Here is a 20,107-nt window from a genome sequence, read left to right on the forward strand (position 1 = left end):
GTCATAAAAATACATATTTGTGGCTATATTGCAATCTACGGGTTCTTGATCTCTAATGTCCATATGTACACACTCTTTCTATTGTCCATATATGTACACACTTTTCTAATGTCCATATGTACACACTCTCTTGTGTACACTTATTTCACTCATTATACAGATGGTTGGTTTAAACAATATACGTTCACCCCATCAATGAAAAATGTGATCCAATTTATAATAATGTTTTAAATGCTTCTCAATGTAAAAAGTATTCGAATAAAAAATAAAAAAATGAATTTGCAATGGAGTAGATTGGTATTGCTATATTGTTGAAAAGTTTACATTTTTGTGTACATGTGAATATCATTACAATGGTGTACACATGGATATTGTTCATATGTACTGGCTCCTACACCAACAAACACAACATATACATGTCAACCTATCAACAAGAATACTTATTATGTACATATACACGCATGTACACATGTACAAAATCTTGGTTGTTCACATATACACACCTGTTGGTGTACATCCGACCACAGCTTTGTCAAAACACCAAAATTAGCAACAAGCTTCGACATTTTTTTCCATTCACCGCTCCCTCTTCAGACTGCACCATCTCTGTAAAACAAGCAGAAAAAAACTTAGAGCACTTAGAAATCTAGAACCGCACCCCTAAATTGAAACCCTAATCTACAAATCAAAACTGTAATGGGAGTTTTTCAAAAATTTAGAACCGCGCCCCAAATCAAAATCCTAACACCTCACGTCGAGGCTCTTACCAAACTCGAAAAATTGGCTAGGCAAAAAAACACACCTTCGTCGATCCGCTCGTCGTCATCTCCACCGGTCAAAGGTTCACTCGTCTGAAACCAGAAACGCCTTCGTCTTCTCTTTCCATGCTCGCTTCTTTATCCTGGTCATTCTTAATTTCGCCTGAATCCACCATTAAAGCCCCCTCGTCAGTAACTTTTATCGCCGTATTCTCTCCCGTAAACAAAAATTAGGATTAGTTGAGAGAATTAGTTAATTAGATTAATTTCACCTTTTTACGGACCCAGGTCTATTTATTAACCGTCCCAAATTTTTATTCGCGTCCACCAATACAATTCTGTCTTTTTTCAAAATTTAAACCTACTTGCAAACCTAACCAGAAAAATGGTCTTTTACTCATATACCCATGTCTGGTTTTGTTTTTCATAGGACAAAAGGGTCTTTAACCACCTAAATGTGTCTCAGTAGCAAAATATGTTCTCTGCTGTAATAAAAACACATAAAGTGTATTTATGAAAATAACTCTTTAGTTAGTGTATGAGTGAAAATGAAATTTAGTTAGAAAAAAGTGTCTGAGTAGTGATAAGTGTCTTATTGTGTTAATAAAACTCATAAACTGCCTTTCATTGTAATTCTTTCAATTTGCATGTATAAAAAAGTAGTGATTTATTGCTTTTTGTCTTTATTTTGGTAAACTGCGTTTTTCAACTGATATGCATAATTGGTGATACTTGCTCAATTAGGCATTTCTTATTGTAATTACGCCCGCATCGCAGTTACCAATCACTACCTTACTATTAGATTATTACTAGTCTATCAGCGTTTGGTTTGCATTACCAATTTTTACATGCTATTTCTTCTTTTCATAAAATACTTGGTTTACACATCTTCCTGTACCATTCGAAGCCGATGTCTCTTTCCAACGACTTATTACACACTCACCGCTCAGAATCTTAAAAAAGACAATGAACTTGTCGACGTTAAACGCTAAAGAGGGTGACTATAAAACAAGAAAATGTGTGGAACATAGCAACAATAAGTTCTAACGTGTATAAATCAAAAGGGTGGCCCCCTGTGGAACCCGACGCAGAGTAGACTTTGACTTATCAACTCTCAAGTCAATAACAGACTCGCTACGTTCACATTTTCTAAACAGTTATTTGCCCATACTATTATTTCCAGGAAATAAACACTCAATCATACACTTCTTAGAAAATATCCATTTTTTTCGTATACATATTTTATATATTTTGAAGATATTAAATTGAATTTAGCAATTCTATTTATAAAATATCTTTGGACCAATTTTCAAAGTATTGATTAATTCTTTAAGGAAAAAAAGAAAACCGTAAAACACGTAAAGACTTTTCTATAGATTAGTGGTAGTTGCTGACCATAAATAAACAGAGTAAAAGATTCCGACAAGCACCCACAAGAGGAAACTTTCTCTTAACAGAAATGATTAAAATGGCTGCTCCCACCGGAAACACCAATCTCTTTCTCCGGCCTCTCATCCTCTCCCTTCTTCTTCTTGCCTCACCTTTCGTCTCCTCCGTGGAGATCGATTCCTCAGATCTCAAAGCTCTTCAAGTCATCGAAACAGAGCTAGGAGTCAACGGTCAACGCTCTTCTCTCTCTTCCAGTGATGCTAACCCTTGCGGTCGCGGAGGAGTTTCCTGCGAGATACGCCACTCCGACGCCACCGGAGGATACGTTCTCCGCGTCACGAGGCTTGTATACCGATCCCGGAGCTTGACGGGGACCATCTCACCGGTTATCGGAACGTTGTCGGAGCTCAAAGAACTCACTTTGTCTAACAACAAGCTGGTCGGTGGTCTTCCACTTGATGTCTTAAACTGCAAGAAACTCGAAGTCTTTGATGTCCGAAACAACAGATTGTCCGGTCAGACTCCGGCAAACTTCTCTCGTCTGGTTAATCTTCGGATTATAAATCTTTCTTCGAACAAATTCTCCGGGAACTTGAACTTCTTGAAGAATCTACCCAATCTCGAGAGTCTCTCCGTTGCAAACAATCTCTTCTCAGGCAAGATACCGGAGCCAGTTGTGTCGTATAATAATCTCCGGTTCTTTGATTTCTCAGAAAACCGGTTATTGGAAGGTCCGGTTCCGGTTATGAGTAAAATCAAGATATCTCCATACCAAACAAGACACATTCTCGCTGAAACTCCATCTACAAACTCAACGAAGAAACCCACCAACACCACCACCACAACAAAAGCGACAGCGTCACCTCCAAAAGACAAGAAAAAGAAGAAGAAAAAGAACAAAAGGAAGAAAGTAGTTGCGTGGATCTTAGGGTTTGTCGTCGGAGGCATAGGTGGAATCCTCTCCGGAGTTGTCTTCTCATTGATCTTCAGATTGATCCTCAAAGCAATAAGAGGACCAGAGAAACTCTCAGGTCCTTCTATCTTCAGCCCTTTGATCAAAAGAGCTGAAGACTTAGCTTTCTTGGAGAACGAAGAATCACTAGCCTCTCTAGAGCTCATCGGCAAAGGAGGCTGCGGAGAAGTTTTCAAAGCCGAACTACCGGGAAGCAACGGGAAGATCATAGCCGTTAAGAGAGTGACACAGCCCTCTAAAGACGCCACCGAGCTTGTAGACGAAGAGTCCAGGTTTCTGAACAAGTACCTGAGGCAAATCAGGTCAGAGATCAATACTGTAGGTCAAATCCGGCACCGGAATCTTCTCCCGTTGCTAGCACACGTCCCGAGACCCGAGTGTCACTTCCTTGTTTATGAATACATGAAGAACGGGAGCTTGCAAGATATACTAACCGAGGTTTCAGCTGGAAACAAAGAGCTGACGTGGCCAGCAAGGCACAAGCTTGCTTTAGGTATAGCTGCGGGGCTTGAGTATCTTCACATGGAGAGTAACCCTAGAATCATCCACAGAGACTTGAAGCCGGCTAACGTTCTTCTTGACGACGATATGGAGGCTAGAATCGCGGATTTCGGATTGGCCAAGGCCATGCCTGATGCAGTCACGCACATTACAACCTCTAAGCTTTCAGGTACCGTGGGATACATAGCACCAGAGTATCACCAAACTCTCAAGTTCACGGACAAGTGTGACATCTATAGCTTTGGGGTGATTCTTGGGGTGCTGGTGATTGGGAAGCTTCCTTCTGATGAGTTTTTCCAGCATACTGATGAGATGAGTCTTATAAAGTGGATGAGGAAGGTACTAACGTCGGAGAATCCAAGCCTAGCGATTGATCCGAAGCTGATGGAACAAGGGTTCGATGAACAGATGCTTCTTGTTCTGAAGATTGCTTGTTACTGTACTTTGGATGATCCTAAACAGAGGCCGAACAGCAGAGATGTCAAGACTATGCTGTCCCAGATCAAGCACTAGCTAGTGTCTCTCTATGATATGTAGTTTGCTTCTAAGTATGTATGTTTACATTCCCTGGTATGAAATAATTAAAACACTATAGTGTTCGCTTGGCAGAAGCTTGTGATGAAGATGTATAATTAAAATGGATTTTAATCTTGTTTTATTAAACATTAAATTATTATATCAACTGTAATATCATATTGTTCATCTATCAAATATACTAATATTCATGTAATTGTTTTATTTGAAAGCAAGGAAAACATCAAATTTAACCGCTCCTTAAAAAGGATAAAACAATTTAGAAAAAAATAAGAAATAGACTTTGTGACTAATTCAGTCTCAAAAGAGAAAAGAAAAACAGCCAAAATGACTAGTAGTCACCTCTCTGACATCAAAACATAAAAGTACTATAATTAGCCATTGCAAGAAAAGAAGAAGAAAATGAAGAAGGAAACAGGCTGTAGCGCTAACCTATTAATGCAATGAAATCAAACACACGATGAACACAACATTTTGTTAAGGGAAAGGCCGGCCAAAACCTTTGGTGATCTCAGAGGATCACGTTTACCTCTGGATCCCAAAAGATGGCCGAGCCCCCTACGAGTGACGAACCAAATATAACCTATTCTCTCAGCACGTCCCGGTACGGTAATATAGTATGTTATAACCAAACGAATGAGGCCCTAGTCGGAGATTATAGTGGATGGCAGAGCGCAAAGTCGATTGAAACGGCACTTCCTTTCTTTGTAATGCAACTACTCATCTCTAATTTGAGCTACGGCTTAATGTATTCTCTGACTCGGCCGCTACATCTTCCTCCTTTCGTCGCTCAAATCCTTGTGAGTAATCAAATGTCGCAAACTAATTTTAACTAAAGATTAGTATTGATCTTGCATAGTTTTCTTTTTTTCCTTCGAAAACGTGTGGTATCATTGACTATTGCAAAATCGTTTTTCTTCTTTATTAGCTAGCTATGTCCTAAGCATGTTTATCTTCAAAGTCCTGGTAAAAAAATGTAAGCCAACAAAAGATATTATTAATTGTGAGAAAAATCGTCTTAATCAACATTGTCTTGTTTGGAAAATGATGACATTGGAGATTTAGATTTTGGTTTGCATTCCGTTAACTTCATTGTTTAAAAAAAAAAAGCAGTTTGTTGCTTTGTGTTTAGGATTTTTTTCCTCAAAACATTTTCTTTAGAACAAGAAATGAGAAAAAAGATTTGTTCATTTGCAGTATTATGCACATTATATATGTGATATCTTTTTGCTAATTCAAATTAGTCTTATGTTATTTCCTATCATTTGTAGTGATTGTATATATTGTTCATAATTTGCAGTGCGGATTACTGTTCAGCCCGACTGTGCTCGGTAGAAACAGTATTGTCCTCGAAAAATTATTTCCTTATAGATACACAATGTTTATGGAGACATTCGCAAACTTAGCTCTCGTCTACAACATGTTCCTCCTCGGTGTCGGTATGGACTTGAGGATGATAAGAATCAAGCAAGTCAAGCCAATGGTCATAGCCATCGTTGGCGTTGTTGTGGCTTTATTGGCCGGTTCTGGCTTGTATTACTTTCCCGGTAATGGAGACCCCGACACGATCCTCGCAGGTTGTCTCTACTGGTCGGTTGCGTTGAGTTGTACAAATTTCCCTGACCTTGCGAGGATTCTTGCGGATCTCAAGCTCTTGCGTTCTGATATGGGACACACGGCCATGAGTGCATCCATGATTACGGATTTGTGTACTTGGGTTCTCCTCGTTCTCGGAAACGCATGTTTTAACAAACAAGGTAATATGATTTGAAAATGACTAAATATCAAATACTAGAATGTTTCTTAGTAACAATTGAAGAAAAGAATCTAAATTAATAAACCTATAAGCCAAAACATTTGTGTTAGTTTAGAACTCACACACGTACACTTATCATTTGGTTCACACCACAAATTAATAAAGCCCAAATTTTATTTTGTCTCTAGTCATTTTTTATTTCACCGACCGGTTCCTACACCTTGGAGCAGGCTCCTCAAACCATGACATTAGTACTAACTAAATGTAATTTCAAAAATGAAAAATGCAGGTGTTTGGAACGATCTGATGCCATGCGCGTTAGTATCAACCATCGCTTTTGTCTTCTTCTGCATCTACGTGATCCATCCTGGAATCGTTTGGGCCTTCGCCAACACGGTCAAAGGAGGCCACGTTGGAGAAAATCACGTTTGGTTCACCCTCGTAGGTGTCGTTTTCTGCGCCTTAATCACCGACGCGTTTGGGGTCAACTCGATAACTGGAGCTTTCCTGTTCGGTCTCTCGATCCCTCACGACCACATCATTCGAAACATGATCGAAGAGAAGCTCCACGATTTCCTCTCGGGCTTTCTAATGCCTCTTTTCTACGTCATTTGCGGGTTTAGAGTCGATCTTGACTACTTGCTACAGAACACGACCGTTGGAGTGTTGGTGTTTGTGATTTCTTCGTGCTTTATGGTGAAGATTTTGTCTACCGTTATTTGCTCCCTCTTCTTGCGCATGCCCTTGCGTGATGGTTTTGCTGTTGGTGCCCTTATGAACACCAAAGGAACTATGGCTTTAGTCGTACTCAATGCAGGACGTGACAGCAAGGCGTTGGACGTAATATTGTACACTCATATGACGTTTGCGTTCCTGGTGATGTCAATAGTGGTGCAGCCACTTTTAACCTTTACTTACACACCAAATAAGAAATTGACTTTCTATAAATACCGAACCGTTCAAAAACTCAAAGGAGAAGAAGAGTTTCGTGTCTTAACCTGTGTCCATGTCCTCGGTAACGTTCCCGGCATAACCAATCTACTACATATTTCTAACCCGACCAAGAAATCTCCTCTCAACATCTATGCAATACACTTAGTTGAGCTAACCGGTCGCACCGAGGCTTCCTTACTCATAATGCACGACGAGTCCAAACCTAAAGTTAACTTTTCGGACCGAGTCAGAGCGGAATCAGAACAGATCGCTGAGTTATTCGAAGGCATGGAAGTGAACAGCGACGCAGTGTCGGTTCAGACACTCACCGCGGTTTCACCATACGCGACGATGCATGAGGATATTTGTACTTTGGCCCAGGATAAACAAGTCAGCCTCATCTTATTACCTTACCATAAGAATTTGACGCCGGACGGTCGGTTAGGCGAAGGAAACTATGGGCACGAGGGAGTCAACCAAAACGTTTTGAGAAACGCGCCTTGTTCGGTCGGGGTATTGGTCGACCGTGGCATGACGACTGTTCGGTCTGAAGCTTCCTCGTTCAATGCCGAGACCACAAAGAAAGAAATTGCAATGTTATTCATTGGAGGCCGGGACGATAGAGAGGCTTTGGCTTATGCTTGGAGGATGGTGGGACAAGAAATGGTTAAACTCACGGTTGTGAGATTTGTCCCGGGCAGAGATGCTTTAGTCTCGGCCGGAAAATTAAGCGTTGAGTATGCAAAGGAGGCACAAGTGGACGAAGAGTGCATTTACGAGTTTAACTTCAAGACTATGAATGATTCTTCGGTCACTTGTATAGAGAAAGTGGTTAACGATGGTCAAGAAGTGATCGAAGCGATTAGAGAAATGGAAGACAACCATTCTTACGATCTTTACATTGTGGGAAGAGGGTACAAAGTAGAAACACCTGTAACTGCTGGTTTGACAGATTGGAGTAGTAATTCGGACTTGGGTACTATAGGCGATACATTAGCTTCATTAAACTTCACATTGCATGCTTCGGTTCTTGTGATTCAACAATACTCAGCCACCAATAGACGAACCTCAGAAAACCATCAAGAACACGTTAAAGGTGGAGCGAAAACCGCTAATGAAGCGAAAATGAATTCTCATGAGGAAGAGGATGATGGAGATGAACAGTATCAAATGGGAATGCGCAAATGACAAGAGTTTTTTTTTTCATTTTTTTTTTCATATGATACGATCAGGTTTTAACCCTATACAACTATTGTAAGCGTACGAAATAGTATTTTATGGATTGAATACTCATAGACCAATGTCACACTATAATTCTTGGAAAGTATAGTTGAAGTAAAATGAATGTGGTTTTTTTTGTTGTTTTGAAAGTAAGAAAGTAAGAAAGCAAATGACAGAATGTAAATGTGATGTGAACTTATGAATTGGAATTTTTAGGTCTAGGCAATTCTTAGAAAACAGAAATAACGAAAATAATTGCTAGACAAAGAATACAATAAACATCGTTATCGAACTCAAATTTCTTAACTAGGTTATCATTTTACCAATACGAAGACTATAGCTCCATCTGAATTTGACAATGTAAACATGCATTTAAAAGTTAGCTTGATAGGTTTACAAAACACTTTAACGTCAACTCTCGCTACCTAAAATGCTTTGAATTCTTTTCTTACATTTGCTCACACACTTTAGAACATTAAACAGCCTAAAATTATTAACTAGATGATTAGTGAAGATCAATCATCAAAACTAATTCAGACGAAGAAAACGACATATTATTATTTTAACTTATTAATATCAACAATCCATAACTTTTCTTACAATCCTAAACTTAATTAACTGTAGATCTACTCACATATGAAAACATAATCACTTTAGAATTTTTTTTTTGTCAGCAACATACACATAACTAAGATTCTGCGAACCAAATTGGTAAATTCTGGATCCATATGAGCTATAATAAACAGTTGTTTCCTCATACTGCATGCAATATTGTTCGTCTTTGTATTATGCGTCTGGGGTACATAAATGAGCTCTGACTGGTTAAAGCTTCCTTTAAGAATCTTGATATATTTCAAGTAACTTGGTAGTTGTATATAAGTTTAGCATGTACACAGAGTGATGGTTGTATACAAGAGATAAGCATCTACGTTACACCAAAATAAATCACAATAACATCTACTAATGTACATGATACTCTTCGTCTCCCTCGCATGTCCTGGATTCACTCTCAGCATCCAAACAATCACGAACTGACAAAAGCTCCCTGAAAATGATGGGTTTTCATCAAGAGAAATTTTTTTTCCAAAAGGCTAATTTTTCAGAAACTCGATCTCTTCAGACTCAAGCGCATCGAGAATGGTTTTGATCCTCTTGGGTTTGTGGTAAGGTTTGCGCGTTTGCCAGACACCTAATGATATCCTCCATCTAAGATCACAAGGCAGAGCAAAAGGGAGTGATTTAACAAAGAAGCGGGAGATTAGGAAATAATAATACAAAAAAATTAAGAATAAGATAATGAGATGTTACGGATAGAAGGAGATTATGCAGAAAATTTGAATTGCTATCAACTCAGTCTCTTGTCCACACGTTTAGCTTAGGCTCACTAGTCGAGTCTATAGAGTACTGAGTCATCCTTTAAGCATGTTCACTTAGGCAAAAGAATCTGAAACTTAGATTTTCCCCAAGATACATGATTTAGAATAGGTTATGGGGTTGGCTGCCTATTCCCCCCTCTAAACACACTTACCCTACTTATTCCCCTCCAAACTATCAAGTTCTTTATAATCCCACCTGATCATATACTTTCTCTTTAAATTTCCCCCTTAACTTTTTTAATCCCCCTCTCTAATTTAATTCCCAAATCGTGACTAATGAAACAAAATCGCGTTTAAGAAATTGTGATTGCCCAATCCAAAATAACCCGACCCGACATTTAAAATAAAACCCGACCCAGATTTTATAACATTATCTATCCCAAATCGAATTGGAGTTTAGGGTTTCTTCTATTTTCTTCCCGACACAGAAACAACTAGAGAGAGTAAAAAAAGAGAGAGAGAGAGAGAGAGAAACGACGGGGAACAGAGAAGAGAAAGAGAGAGAGAGAAATGAAGAAGATGACTGAGAAAGAGAGAGACAGTGAGGAACACGAAGATGCAGAGGAGAGAGAGAGAGAGATGGAGGAACGATGAAGAGGCTGTGGTTGTTAGGTGTTTATTTTCTCTGTGTTTGATGAGTGATTTATAATGCTAATGCATGGTGATAACGTCAGGGAAATTCTTCTCATGGGCAGCAGGATGAAGTAAGACTTACTCAGCCTACACATAGTCAAAGCTACTCTGTCCGTGGCGTTTTCTGTTTCGGTCTGGGTTTCAATCGAGTCTGTGTTTTCTGTTTCTGTTTATATAAGACTTGGTTCTGTTTGTTCATCAGCAGTAGGATGGTTATGTCTGATTTGTTTCTGTTTCAGACTCATTTAAGAAATGTTTAATGGTGTCTACTGCTAGTTTTCAGACTCATAACAGAAAAGAAAAACAAACACTGTATTCTTTAGAATTATAAGCACAAACAGTGTATTAACAGCACAAATCCACATTAAAAACATGACATTTTTCGATACATAATATAAGTCTTACATAAGTTTAAACACATAAGAGAACATGATCATCTTAGTTAGCAGACTCCTTTCCAAAAGACCATATCCTATCATAGCTTTCAACCATCTCTTCATTCATCTTAGTTCTCATAACTTTGTCTTCCATCTTCGCAAGCCTTGTTTTTTGAAACTCAAAGCCCTTCATCACACTCTGTCGTCATGAACATAATTCACAAGTTCATCATGTTTTGCATCCATTGTTCTTTGTCACGTAGAAGATGAAGTTGAGCTGCTCAAGATCAAAGGAGAAGTCTTTGTCACTCTCTGCTATTTATCTCTCTGTTTTTCGTCTCTCTCTGCTATTTCTCTCCTCTGTTCTTCGTCTCACTCTCTTCTCTGTTTTTCATCACTCTTCTCTTCGTCTCTCTTTCTTCTCTGTCTTCCGTCGTTGTCTCTCTCTGTTTCAGGTCGTCGTTGTCTCTCTCTCTGGTTCCTGGTCGTTGTCGTCTCTCTTCTCTCTCTCTTTCTCTTTCTCTCTCTCTGTTCTTTGTTGTCTGTGTGTCTAAGTGAAGAACACAGAAGAAATCCTAAAAAAAGCCCCAATTCAATTTTAAAATCTGGGTCGGGTTTTTTTAATTTCGGGTCGGTGTTTTATAATTGGGCAATCTATATTTCTTAAACGCGATTTGTGTTCTATTAATCACGATTTGGAAAGTCAATTAGAGAGGGGGATTAAAAAAGTTTGGGGAGAATTATGAAGAGAAAGTATATGTTTGGGTGGGTTAGTAAAGAGCTTAGTAGTTTGGGGGGGAATAGATAGGGTATGTGTGTCTTTGGGGGGGGGGGGGGAATCGGCAGACAACCCATAGGTTATAGATTATTAGGTGGGAAGTTGGAATATAAAATGTACACAGTATAACATACAGTGAAAATACATTTACTTAGTTTCAGGTATTTCGGTGTATACAAAGCTTAAATACTCTAAAAAATATCATCGTTTTGTATGGCCAAGGCCAATGATAACTTATCACTTGTCATTGTCTTTTTCTTCTTTTTCGGGCTTAACATGTTGAATATTATCTACACAAATTTATCTACGTGCATTTCAACAAATATTTAATACTTTTATTGTATTCATTTAATTGTTTGTTTTTCAGCAATCAAATAGGCAAAGATTAAGAAAGAAAACCATAGCCCAAAAAGACTTATCATTATTATTTACTTGCAGGGATAATCATGAAATTGCCCTTTAAAAAACAAACTAGAAAAGTAACAGAATTTGACTAATCTCAAAGAGAAAACAAAAACAGCTAACATGAGTAGTAGTCACCTCTTTGACATCAAAACATAAAAATCTATAATTAGCCATTACAGGAACAGAAAGAAAAAAACAGGTAGGAGCTCTCACCTATATTAATGCAATAAAATCTAACAACACATCACGAACAGAGAACATTTTGTTCAGGGAAAGGCCGGCCAAAACATTTGGTGATCTTAGAGGATCACGTTTACCTCTCTATTCCAAAAGGTGGCCGAGCCCAAAAATCCTATGGCTCTGCAATCAAATTCATCCTATTATGACCTCAGTACGTCCCGGTACGGTAAAGTAGTATGTTATAGCCACACGGATTTGATAGCAGAAGAACACCATAATGGATGGGACAGTGCAAAACCGATCCATGCCGCATTTCCTTTCTTTATAAAACAACTATTAGTCGCTAACTTTGTCTACCGCGTAATCTACTACATGAGTCGGCCGCTACATCTTCCTCCTTTCGTTGCCCAACTCCTTGTGAGTAATCAAATGTTGATAACTATTTTAACCAAACATTTGTATTGATCTTATGTTTTTTTCTTTCTAATCGTGTGTCTCATGAAAATTGCGAATTTTTTTGTTTTTCTTTTTAGCTAGATATGTCTTTAATTACTTCTAAGCATGTTCATCTTCAAAGTCAATTTATTAAGCCAACAAAACTTATTATTGTGGGAAATATAGTCTCAGTCAACACTATGTTCTTTATTTTTGCATTTCCTATGGACCAAGAAACGAGAAAAATCTAAGATTTGTTAATGCAATATTATGCACGTTATATATGCGTTCATCCTTTTGCTAATTCAATTTATTTCTGACATTACATTATATCATTTCCTATAATTTGGTAATGATTATATTTATTCTTGATTTGCAGTGTGGATTACTGTTCAGCCCGACTTTGCTCGGTGGGGAAATATTTGTCCTCGAGTATATCTTTCCTTATAAATACACAATGGTTCTGGAGACATTCGCAAACTTAGCTCTCGTCTACAACATTTTCCTCCTCGGTCTTGGTATGGACTTGAAGATGATAAAAATCAAGCAACGCAAGCCAATAGTCATAGCCATCGTTGGCCTCGTTGTGGCTTTATTGGCCGGTTATGCCTTGTATTACCTTCACGGTAACGGAGACGACGACAAGATTATTTCAGGTTGTCTTTACTGGTCGGTTGCGTTGAGTTGTACGAATTTCCCTGACCTTGCGAGGATTCTTGCGGATCTCAAGCTCTTGCGTTCTGATATGGGACGCACGGCCATGAGTGCATCCATTATTACGGATTTGTGTACTTGGGTTCTCCTTCTCCTCGGACTCGTAATGTTTAACAAACAAGGTAATATGATCTTTTTTTTCTTGTCGTTTATAATTTGTAGCTTAACGTAACTGAAGAGAAGAATCCAAATTAATAAAATCTAAATTCCTCTAAGACCAATTATCTTTTATTAGTTTATAACTCACACACGTTCATTATCGTTTGGGTTCACTCCACCTATTGAAACTTAAGTCTTAACTTCTAAATTTTACAAATTTGTTTAAAAGAAAATTTCTACTACAATTTTTTTTAAAAAAAAGATAGATTGAACATACCCAATTAGATGGGTATAATTAAAAAAACATTTATAAAATACACTAACAACTTTACAATCATTTTTTTATCCACACTAAAATTAGAGTCCCATAATTTCAGGCCCGACTCTGCACCTTTCAGTACTAACCAAAAACATGAAAAAATGCAGGTGTATCGAACGATATGATGCTATTCGCGTTAGTATCAACCATCGGTTTTGTCTTTTTCAGCATCTACGTGATCCGTCCTGGGGTGGCTTGGGCCTTCGCCAACACGGTCAAAGGAGGCCACGTTGGAGAAAATCACGTATGGTTCACTCTCGTAGGAGTCGTTTTCTGTAGCTTAATCACCGAAGCAATTGGGGTCACCTCAATCCCTGGAGCTTTCTTGTTCGGTCTCTCGATCCCTCATGACCACGTAATTCGGGATATGATCGAAGAGAAGCTCCATGATTACCTCTCGGGAATTTTGATGCCTCTTTTCTACATCATTTGTGGTTTAAGACTCAATCTTGACTACTTGCTACAGAACACGACCGTTGGAGTGTTGGTGTTTGTGATTTCTTCGTGCTTTATGGTGAAGATTTTGTCTACCGTTATTTGCTCCCTCTTCTTGCGCATGCCCTTGCGTGATGGTTTTGCTGTTGGTGCCCTTATGAACACCAAAGGAACTATGGCCTTAGTCATACTCAATGCAGGACGTGACAGCAAGGCGTTGGACGTAATAATGTACACTCATATGACGGTTGTGTTCCTGGTGATGTCTATACTGGTGCAGCCACTTTTAACATTGACTTACACGCCAAAGAAGAAAATGTCTTTCTATAAATACCGAACCGTTCAAAAACTCCAAGGAGAAGTAGAGTTTCGTGTGTTAACCTGTGCTCATGTCCTCGCTAACGTCTCCGGCCTAACCAGCCTATTACAGGTTTCTAACCCGACCAAGCGATCTCCTATCAACGTCTTTGCAATTCACCTAGTCGAACTAACCGGTCGCACTACAGCTTCGTTGCTCATAATGAACGACGAGACCAAACCTAAAGCTAACTTTTCGGACCGAGTCAGAGCGGAATCCGAACAGATCGCTGAGATGTTCGAAGACATGGACGTGAACAACGACGCCATGTTGGTTCAGACACTCACCGCGGTCTCACCTTACGCGACGATGCATGAGGATATTTGTTCGTTGGCCGAGGATAAACGAGCCAGCCTCATCTTATTGCCTTACCATAAGAATTTGACATCTGATGGTCGGTTAGGTGAAGGAAACGATGCGCACGAGGATATCAACCACAACGTTTTGAGCTACGCACCTTGTTCGGTCGGGATATTGGTCGACCGTGGCATGACGGTTATTCGGTCTGAATCTTCTTCGTTCCATGGCGAGACCACCGATAAAGAAATTGCAATGCTATTCATTGGAGGCCGGGACGATAGAGAGGCTTTGGCTTATGCTTGGAGGATGGTGGGACAAGAAATGATCAAGCTAACGGTTGTGAGATTTGTCCCGAGCAGGGAAGCTTTATTTGCGGCCGGGGAAGATGCCGCTGAGTACGTGAAGGAGGCACAAGTGGACGAAGAGTACATCTACCAGTTTAACTTCAAGACTATGAATGATTCTTCTGTGACTTATACCGAGAAAGTGGTTGTCGATGGTCCAGAAACGATCGCAGCGATTAGAGAAATGGAAGATAACCATTCTTTCGATCTTTACATTGTGGGAAGAGGGTACAAAGTAGAAACGCCTGTGACCGTGGGTTTGACTGATTGGAATACTAGTCCGGATTTAGGGGTTATAGGCGATACATTAGCTTCATCAAACTTCACAATGCAAGGTTCGGTTCTTGTGATTCAACAATTCTCAGCCGCCTATAGGCAAACCGCAGGAAACAATCAAGAACATGTTGGCGGTGGAGCCAGGGTTGCCAATGAAGCCAAGCCTTTAATGAATTCTCATGGGGAGGAAGAGGATGATGAAAATGAACAATATCAAATGGGAATGCGCAAATAACTCGCTGGCTTCTCCCTGGTAGCGGCTCTTCTTCCGTCGTGGTGGCTAGCTGACTCGTCTGCTGGTGTCCGCAGCTGTCTTTTCGGCTTATTTACATTTACTTTGTAATCGGACCCATTAGGGTTTTCTGTGGCTTTTATTTCTTATTTTAGTTTGTAATATAAAAAACAAACGCAAACATTCGTAAATATGAAAAACCTTTTTACAAAAACAAAAAATTTACTTTACATCTTAATGTTGGAACTATTTTTTGAACATTATGAATAGTGTATTCATATGTCAAAAATGAAGTTTTATTTGAATGAGAAATGGAGGTCTAATGTGTGTGATTTAAAAAACTTGTATAAAGTAGCAAATACACACATTGGATATTTGAACTTGGATTTGGGTTTTTTGATTTGTTAGTTGGAGATTTCATGTTCATTAACTTAATCTTATAAACCAAATATATGTTGATCTTTTATATTGATAAAATATAAAAAAGAAATCCATTTTAAAGTATATTATTTTGTTTGAATTGGTCAAACAAAAAATAATTTTACTCTTAATTTCTTGGTCAAAATGTGGAATAAATTCACATACTAATTGACAAGAATTAAAGACTCCATTAGTGCACCATGGAGGTTTCATTTTTGTGTTGAAAAATAAAACTTGTACTTCTCATTATTTTTCTATATAAAGGCTTGTGAGTCATTTAGAAAAAACGCACACACCAACACATTCCTCTACTCAGAATAGTTATGCTAGTATATTTTTTATTTTGAGTCTGAGAGTACATCACAGAAAAAAAGTTCGATAGATTCTGTTTTTCGGTGATGGTAAACAGAAACAATGCTGCAGTTGTATCCTGGGAATCTGAGCGCCATAAAACCGTCACACTACGGGGCGTTTAAAGATTTAAGGAAAGAGATTAATTATCTCGACTCTGCAATTCTTCTTTATTTTTATATTTTAGTATTGAAATTTTAGTTTATGTTCTTATTATTCTTTACAAATATCAGTTGTCCTAAGGTAGTAAAATAAGGTTCCTACACTTAATGGGTCTAAATTTTGAATTTGGATTTACAGATACGAAACAAAACCAAAAGTAGCACATGCTCTGGTATTTGCCCTGAAACTAAATCCTTCTTCATCTGCGAGTTGAGAACTACACCCGTAGCCCTTTTTCTTACTTCTTGTGTGTGCCTTCGCAGAGTAATGACAGCCGATTGCTGACCATTCTATACTATCCTTGATTGCACCGCAGAAGAAGATGGTGATTCCCCATGTCTTCGACTGTGCGGTTACGCCAAGTTTGATATATTGTTGTTTGAAAAGTGTACCTCAGCAGGAACAGTCAAAGAAATGGGAAAGTTTGATCGTATAAAAGCGGTAAGATCTGAGATAATTTATACTTTTTTGTCAAATTATGTTAAGTTTTTTGGGTTCTCAATCTAAAAAAAATTGAGGTATGTGGAATGGTTTTCTTATATATTATTCTCGTCTCATCAAAACTTCCAGTATGAACGTTCACACTCTTTAGAAATTAAAGCTCATGAGTCATGACCCATTAATCTTTACATAATTCCAATAAACTATTTACTGAATTAACATTCCATATGGATTATTTTACCAAGTTTCTCCGATGGCAATACATTTTGAGATACTTTTGGATAAGCATCTCAACATTTGAGATCATCATTCATTCAAATACAATCATTTTCTTGATTTTGTGTGATATATTAAAAGTTGAGAACTCATGAATGAGTATGCCTTGAACTAGATGAAAAACAGATATTAGATCTGATCTATGAAGGAATGAAGAAAATGACATGAGAGTTTTCTTGTTTTATTTTTCTTTCTTTTACATACACATATTCGAAGGAACTATAAAGATTACAAAAGAAGTCAAAATAATGTAGCTTCACTATTCTGTTTTTACCGTTCATCCAACTTCATCTTTGGCAAGCTTGTTCCTGACATGGTCTAGACTTCATCTTTGGCAAATTTCCAAAAATCTATGTAGCTATTGGAGAATTTACCAAGAAAGAGTTAAATTTGGTGAAACCCATTTGGTAGTGAGTGAGTTTGGAAAGAGACCTTCTCATCGGTGTGAACACTGCAGAGACGACACAATCGAACGAGACAATCATTGAAAGGTTGAGGATAAAACCTGATCAAAGGTGAGAGAGAGGAAGAAAAGAGGTGACCTTTGGTAGACGGAGAAAGTACACTTCTGGCCGTAGAACCAAGAAAGACCATAACATTGGATCTTACTATGTCGTTTCATTCTCCATGATTATGTAAGCAAAACGTTCTTGCTTGCGGTTCTCATCTTTTATTTGATTCTTTTTCATTTAGTCTAATCCATTTTCTCTGAATCCGAAATCCGAAACTTCGGCAACTCGTAATCTTCTCAGGCCCTCGCAGCATCATCGAGGCTCAAGAGATCTTTCATTGATAAAGTGGTTGAGCGTCCTGTTAACCAACATAACAGCATTAGCCACTATTGGATACATGCCCCGATTAAACATCGAGACCTAGGAGTTGACCCGGACCAACAAGCTCTAAGGAAAGCCTGGAAAGGAAACGTGGCCCATTACAAACCCAATCGCATAGTAACAGCCGACCTATCAACTCCACAGGACGAACTGACACACGCAAAAGAGAAGATCGCCCATTCCCTAAATGGCGACGGACGACCGTAAGTATCAACCGCTCCGCAGATCACTGTTCCCAGTCTGGCGGTAATAATGAGTTAAGTGATCTCCACACAACTAAGGCGCCTATAAAAGAAGAAAAGGAAGTCGTAAAACAGGGAGAGACAAAAAAAACACAGAGAGAGATAGATAGATAGAGAAACAACTTTGACGACGAGTTAGTTTTTTTTTTTCTTGATATCTCTTTTCGGCTTGTAGCTTACGCTTCATATTAACGAAACCTTTGGCCCCCTAAATCTCTTAATTATTCATCTTAATTCATTCCAATCTCTTACCAGATTTAGGATTCAACAGCCACCCACCTACATATGGTTTTGGTTATATAAATCATGTGTGCAAGTTAAGTTATTCTAGAGACCAATACAACATTTGATGGTTTTGATATTCTAACAAGTCTCTCATCACATCTTCATAACATCATTTGTGTTTATTATGAACAACGTAAAACATCATTACAAATCAACTATTAACCCATTGTTAATAGCGATCATATCATTACACACTTTTGTTTTTTTTTTAATTATAATATAGAAACTTGTTTGGCCAAGAAAGAAATAAAGTTAGTAGACAGGAGTAGCAACGGGAGTGAAACCGAGCAACTTCTTGGAATGGAGCCATGGTTGAATAATCACAACTGAGTCAAACATCCTGCTCGTGCCATCGGGTTGAATCACTTCAATCCTTAGATCGTATTTTAGACCAGCCACGACCTGTTTCTGAGCCGACACAACTCTACTAAAATTCAACGGATTCAACACGGCGGTATCCGCAATGGATTCTGCGTTTCCTTGCTCGCTCTCTTCCATTAGATTAAATTGCTCCACGCAGTACCTGTGGTCACAAGATCGCATCACTTTCCTGGTACTATTTAAACGACAAGTGTGGATGTATATCATTCATCTTATGTATACCTTCCAAGTTCTTGAATCTCTATGTTGGTCTGAACATTCGGAATGTCTGCCTCCCCTCCAAGAACGACGGACTTTCTTGTAGCGTTCGCCGATGGAGTGACGAGGGCGATCACTAGAAACCCTAACAATGACAATCTAATAAGAGAAACCTTTGACATTGCTTCTTACTTTTGTCTTCTATTTTGGCTTCAGTTTGATACTTTATGTTTTCCTTTTAAACTCTCTTTGTTATGTGTAGTGCTTTTTGTGTGTGAGATGAAAGAGAGTGAGACGGAAGCGTGTTATATAGAGTGTTTTGGTGTGGGTTTGATGGTATTGTCTTTGGGTGTACGTGAATGCGTCCCATGCCATAGGCACCTTCGAGGTTCCGCATCTTTTAAGTTACTTTTACATCAACACGTGAAGTGAGCCCCACCATTTTTAACGTATGTGACATGTTCGGATTAGGAATCTGATCCAGATTCCACTGATTCTGAACGATTAATTTTATAACAATACTATAGTTTTTCTATTAAAAGCAATTTCCTAATTTTTGAAGGGATATTTTAACAAATTAAAGATGTTCATAAACTTTTTACATAATGTTTATATGATGTTAGAACTTCAGAGCGAAAGCTATTAATTAGATCATGAATATTGGTTGACCGGTTATACGTTCTGATCCTAGGAAATTATGGATGTGCTGCATTGTAAATTTGATGTTTTATATTTAACGTTGAACTTTTTTATATTATCCACTTGGTTACATGATTCGTTGTTTCACAATCTCACCAATGGAGTATTTTTAAATTTCTAATTTGACAAACGGAATCATCACCATGGATGGATCTCCAGCTTTTTCTTATCGCCTCAATTTGATTTTGAATTGTAATTTATCTTTTTGTTTGTTTTGTTTTGTTTTGATCATGCAATGATGTTTGGGAGAACTATACACGTATTAACTGAGTTTGACACCTGTCCTCTCTTCTCTTCGCATGCTGCTCACGTAGCACCTCGTCTTACGTATGCTAAACTACACATTGATGCATAATGTCAATCTGTTACTATACGAAAGAAAAAATACTTTTTTTGGCGCATATTGGCCACGCTAGTAGATCATCTTAAGGTAGGCTTATCCGTTTTATTGGGCTGATAATTATTGGTTACTTTAGTTTCGTTGAACCCAACA

The 20,107-nt window shown here is 38.3% G+C and overlaps 4 protein-coding genes across 4 annotated transcripts; 3 read left to right on the forward strand and 1 right to left on the reverse strand.

Annotated features, from left to right (window-relative positions):
• Positions 1-2,056: 2,056 nt before the first annotated feature.
• LOC106446989 (leucine-rich repeat receptor-like serine/threonine/tyrosine-protein kinase SOBIR1) lies at positions 2,057-4,351 on the forward strand. Its single transcript, XM_013888826.3, has one exon. The coding sequence runs from the start codon at positions 2,218-2,220 to the stop codon at positions 4,132-4,134; it is 1,917 nt and encodes a 638-aa protein (XP_013744280.2). The 5' UTR covers positions 2,057-2,217; the 3' UTR covers positions 4,135-4,351.
• Positions 4,352-4,464: 113 nt separating this feature from the next.
• On the forward strand, positions 4,465-10,360 carry LOC106450070 (cation/H(+) antiporter 21-like). Its single transcript, XM_048778389.1, has 3 exons — positions 4,465-4,955; positions 5,456-5,912; positions 6,201-10,360. Exons 1-3 carry the CDS (start codon positions 4,701-4,703, stop codon positions 8,030-8,032), a joined length of 2,544 nt encoding a protein of 847 aa, XP_048634346.1. The 5' UTR covers positions 4,465-4,700; the 3' UTR covers positions 8,033-10,360.
• Positions 10,361-11,973: 1,613 nt separating this feature from the next.
• On the forward strand, positions 11,974-18,225 carry LOC106448771 (cation/H(+) antiporter 21-like). The gene is made up of 3 exons (XM_048778390.1): positions 11,974-12,231; positions 12,629-13,085; positions 13,489-18,225. The coding sequence occupies exons 1-3, from the start codon at positions 11,989-11,991 to the stop codon at positions 15,327-15,329; spliced, it is 2,541 nt and encodes an 846-aa protein (XP_048634347.1). The 5' UTR covers positions 11,974-11,988; the 3' UTR covers positions 15,330-18,225.
• A 209-nt stretch (positions 18,226-18,434) lies between these two features.
• Positions 18,435-19,205, reverse strand: LOC106450069 (cysteine proteinase inhibitor 2-like). Its single transcript, XM_013891729.3, has 2 exons — positions 18,940-19,205; positions 18,435-18,859 (listed from the first exon to the last, which is right to left on the reverse strand). Exons 1-2 carry the CDS (start codon positions 19,095-19,097, stop codon positions 18,589-18,591), a joined length of 429 nt encoding a protein of 142 aa, XP_013747183.2. The 5' UTR covers positions 19,098-19,205; the 3' UTR covers positions 18,435-18,588.
• Positions 19,206-20,107: the final 902 nt, after the last annotated feature.

Source organism: Brassica napus, chromosome A4 (assembly GCF_020379485.1).
Source record: "Brassica napus cultivar Da-Ae chromosome A4, Da-Ae, whole genome shotgun sequence".
In the NCBI taxonomy this organism is placed as follows: Eukaryota; Viridiplantae; Streptophyta; class Magnoliopsida; order Brassicales; family Brassicaceae; genus Brassica; species Brassica napus.

What these genes read in the sequence shown, in the direction of transcription:
- LOC106448771 (XM_048778390.1), top strand. Translation starts at nt 11,989, where the DNA reads ATGGCTCTGCAATCAAATTCATCCTATTATGACCTCAGTACGTCCCGG. An exon ending in CTTTCGTTGCCCAACTCCTT is followed by an intron (nt 12,232 to 12,628) that starts GTGAGTAATCAA and finishes CTTGATTTGCAG; the next exon opens with TGTGGATTACTGTTCAGCCC. An exon ending in CGTAATGTTTAACAAACAAG is followed by an intron (nt 13,086 to 13,488) that starts GTAATATGATCT and finishes GAAAAAATGCAG; the next exon opens with GTGTATCGAACGATATGATG.
- LOC106446989 (XM_013888826.3), top strand. Translation starts at nt 2,218, where the DNA reads ATGATTAAAATGGCTGCTCCCACCGGAAACACCAATCTCTTTCTCCGG.
- LOC106450070 (XM_048778389.1), top strand. Translation starts at nt 4,701, where the DNA reads ATGGCCGAGCCCCCTACGAGTGACGAACCAAATATAACCTATTCTCTC. An exon ending in CTTTCGTCGCTCAAATCCTT is followed by an intron (nt 4,956 to 5,455) that starts GTGAGTAATCAA and finishes CATAATTTGCAG; the next exon opens with TGCGGATTACTGTTCAGCCC. An exon ending in CGCATGTTTTAACAAACAAG is followed by an intron (nt 5,913 to 6,200) that starts GTAATATGATTT and finishes TGAAAAATGCAG; the next exon opens with GTGTTTGGAACGATCTGATG.
- LOC106450069 (XM_013891729.3), bottom strand. Translation starts at nt 19,097, where the DNA reads ATGTCAAAGGTTTCTCTTATTAGATTGTCATTGTTAGGGTTTCTAGTG. An exon ending in GAGATTCAAGAACTTGGAAG is followed by an intron (nt 18,860 to 18,939) that starts GTATACATAAGA and finishes TTGTGACCACAG; the next exon opens with GTACTGCGTGGAGCAATTTA.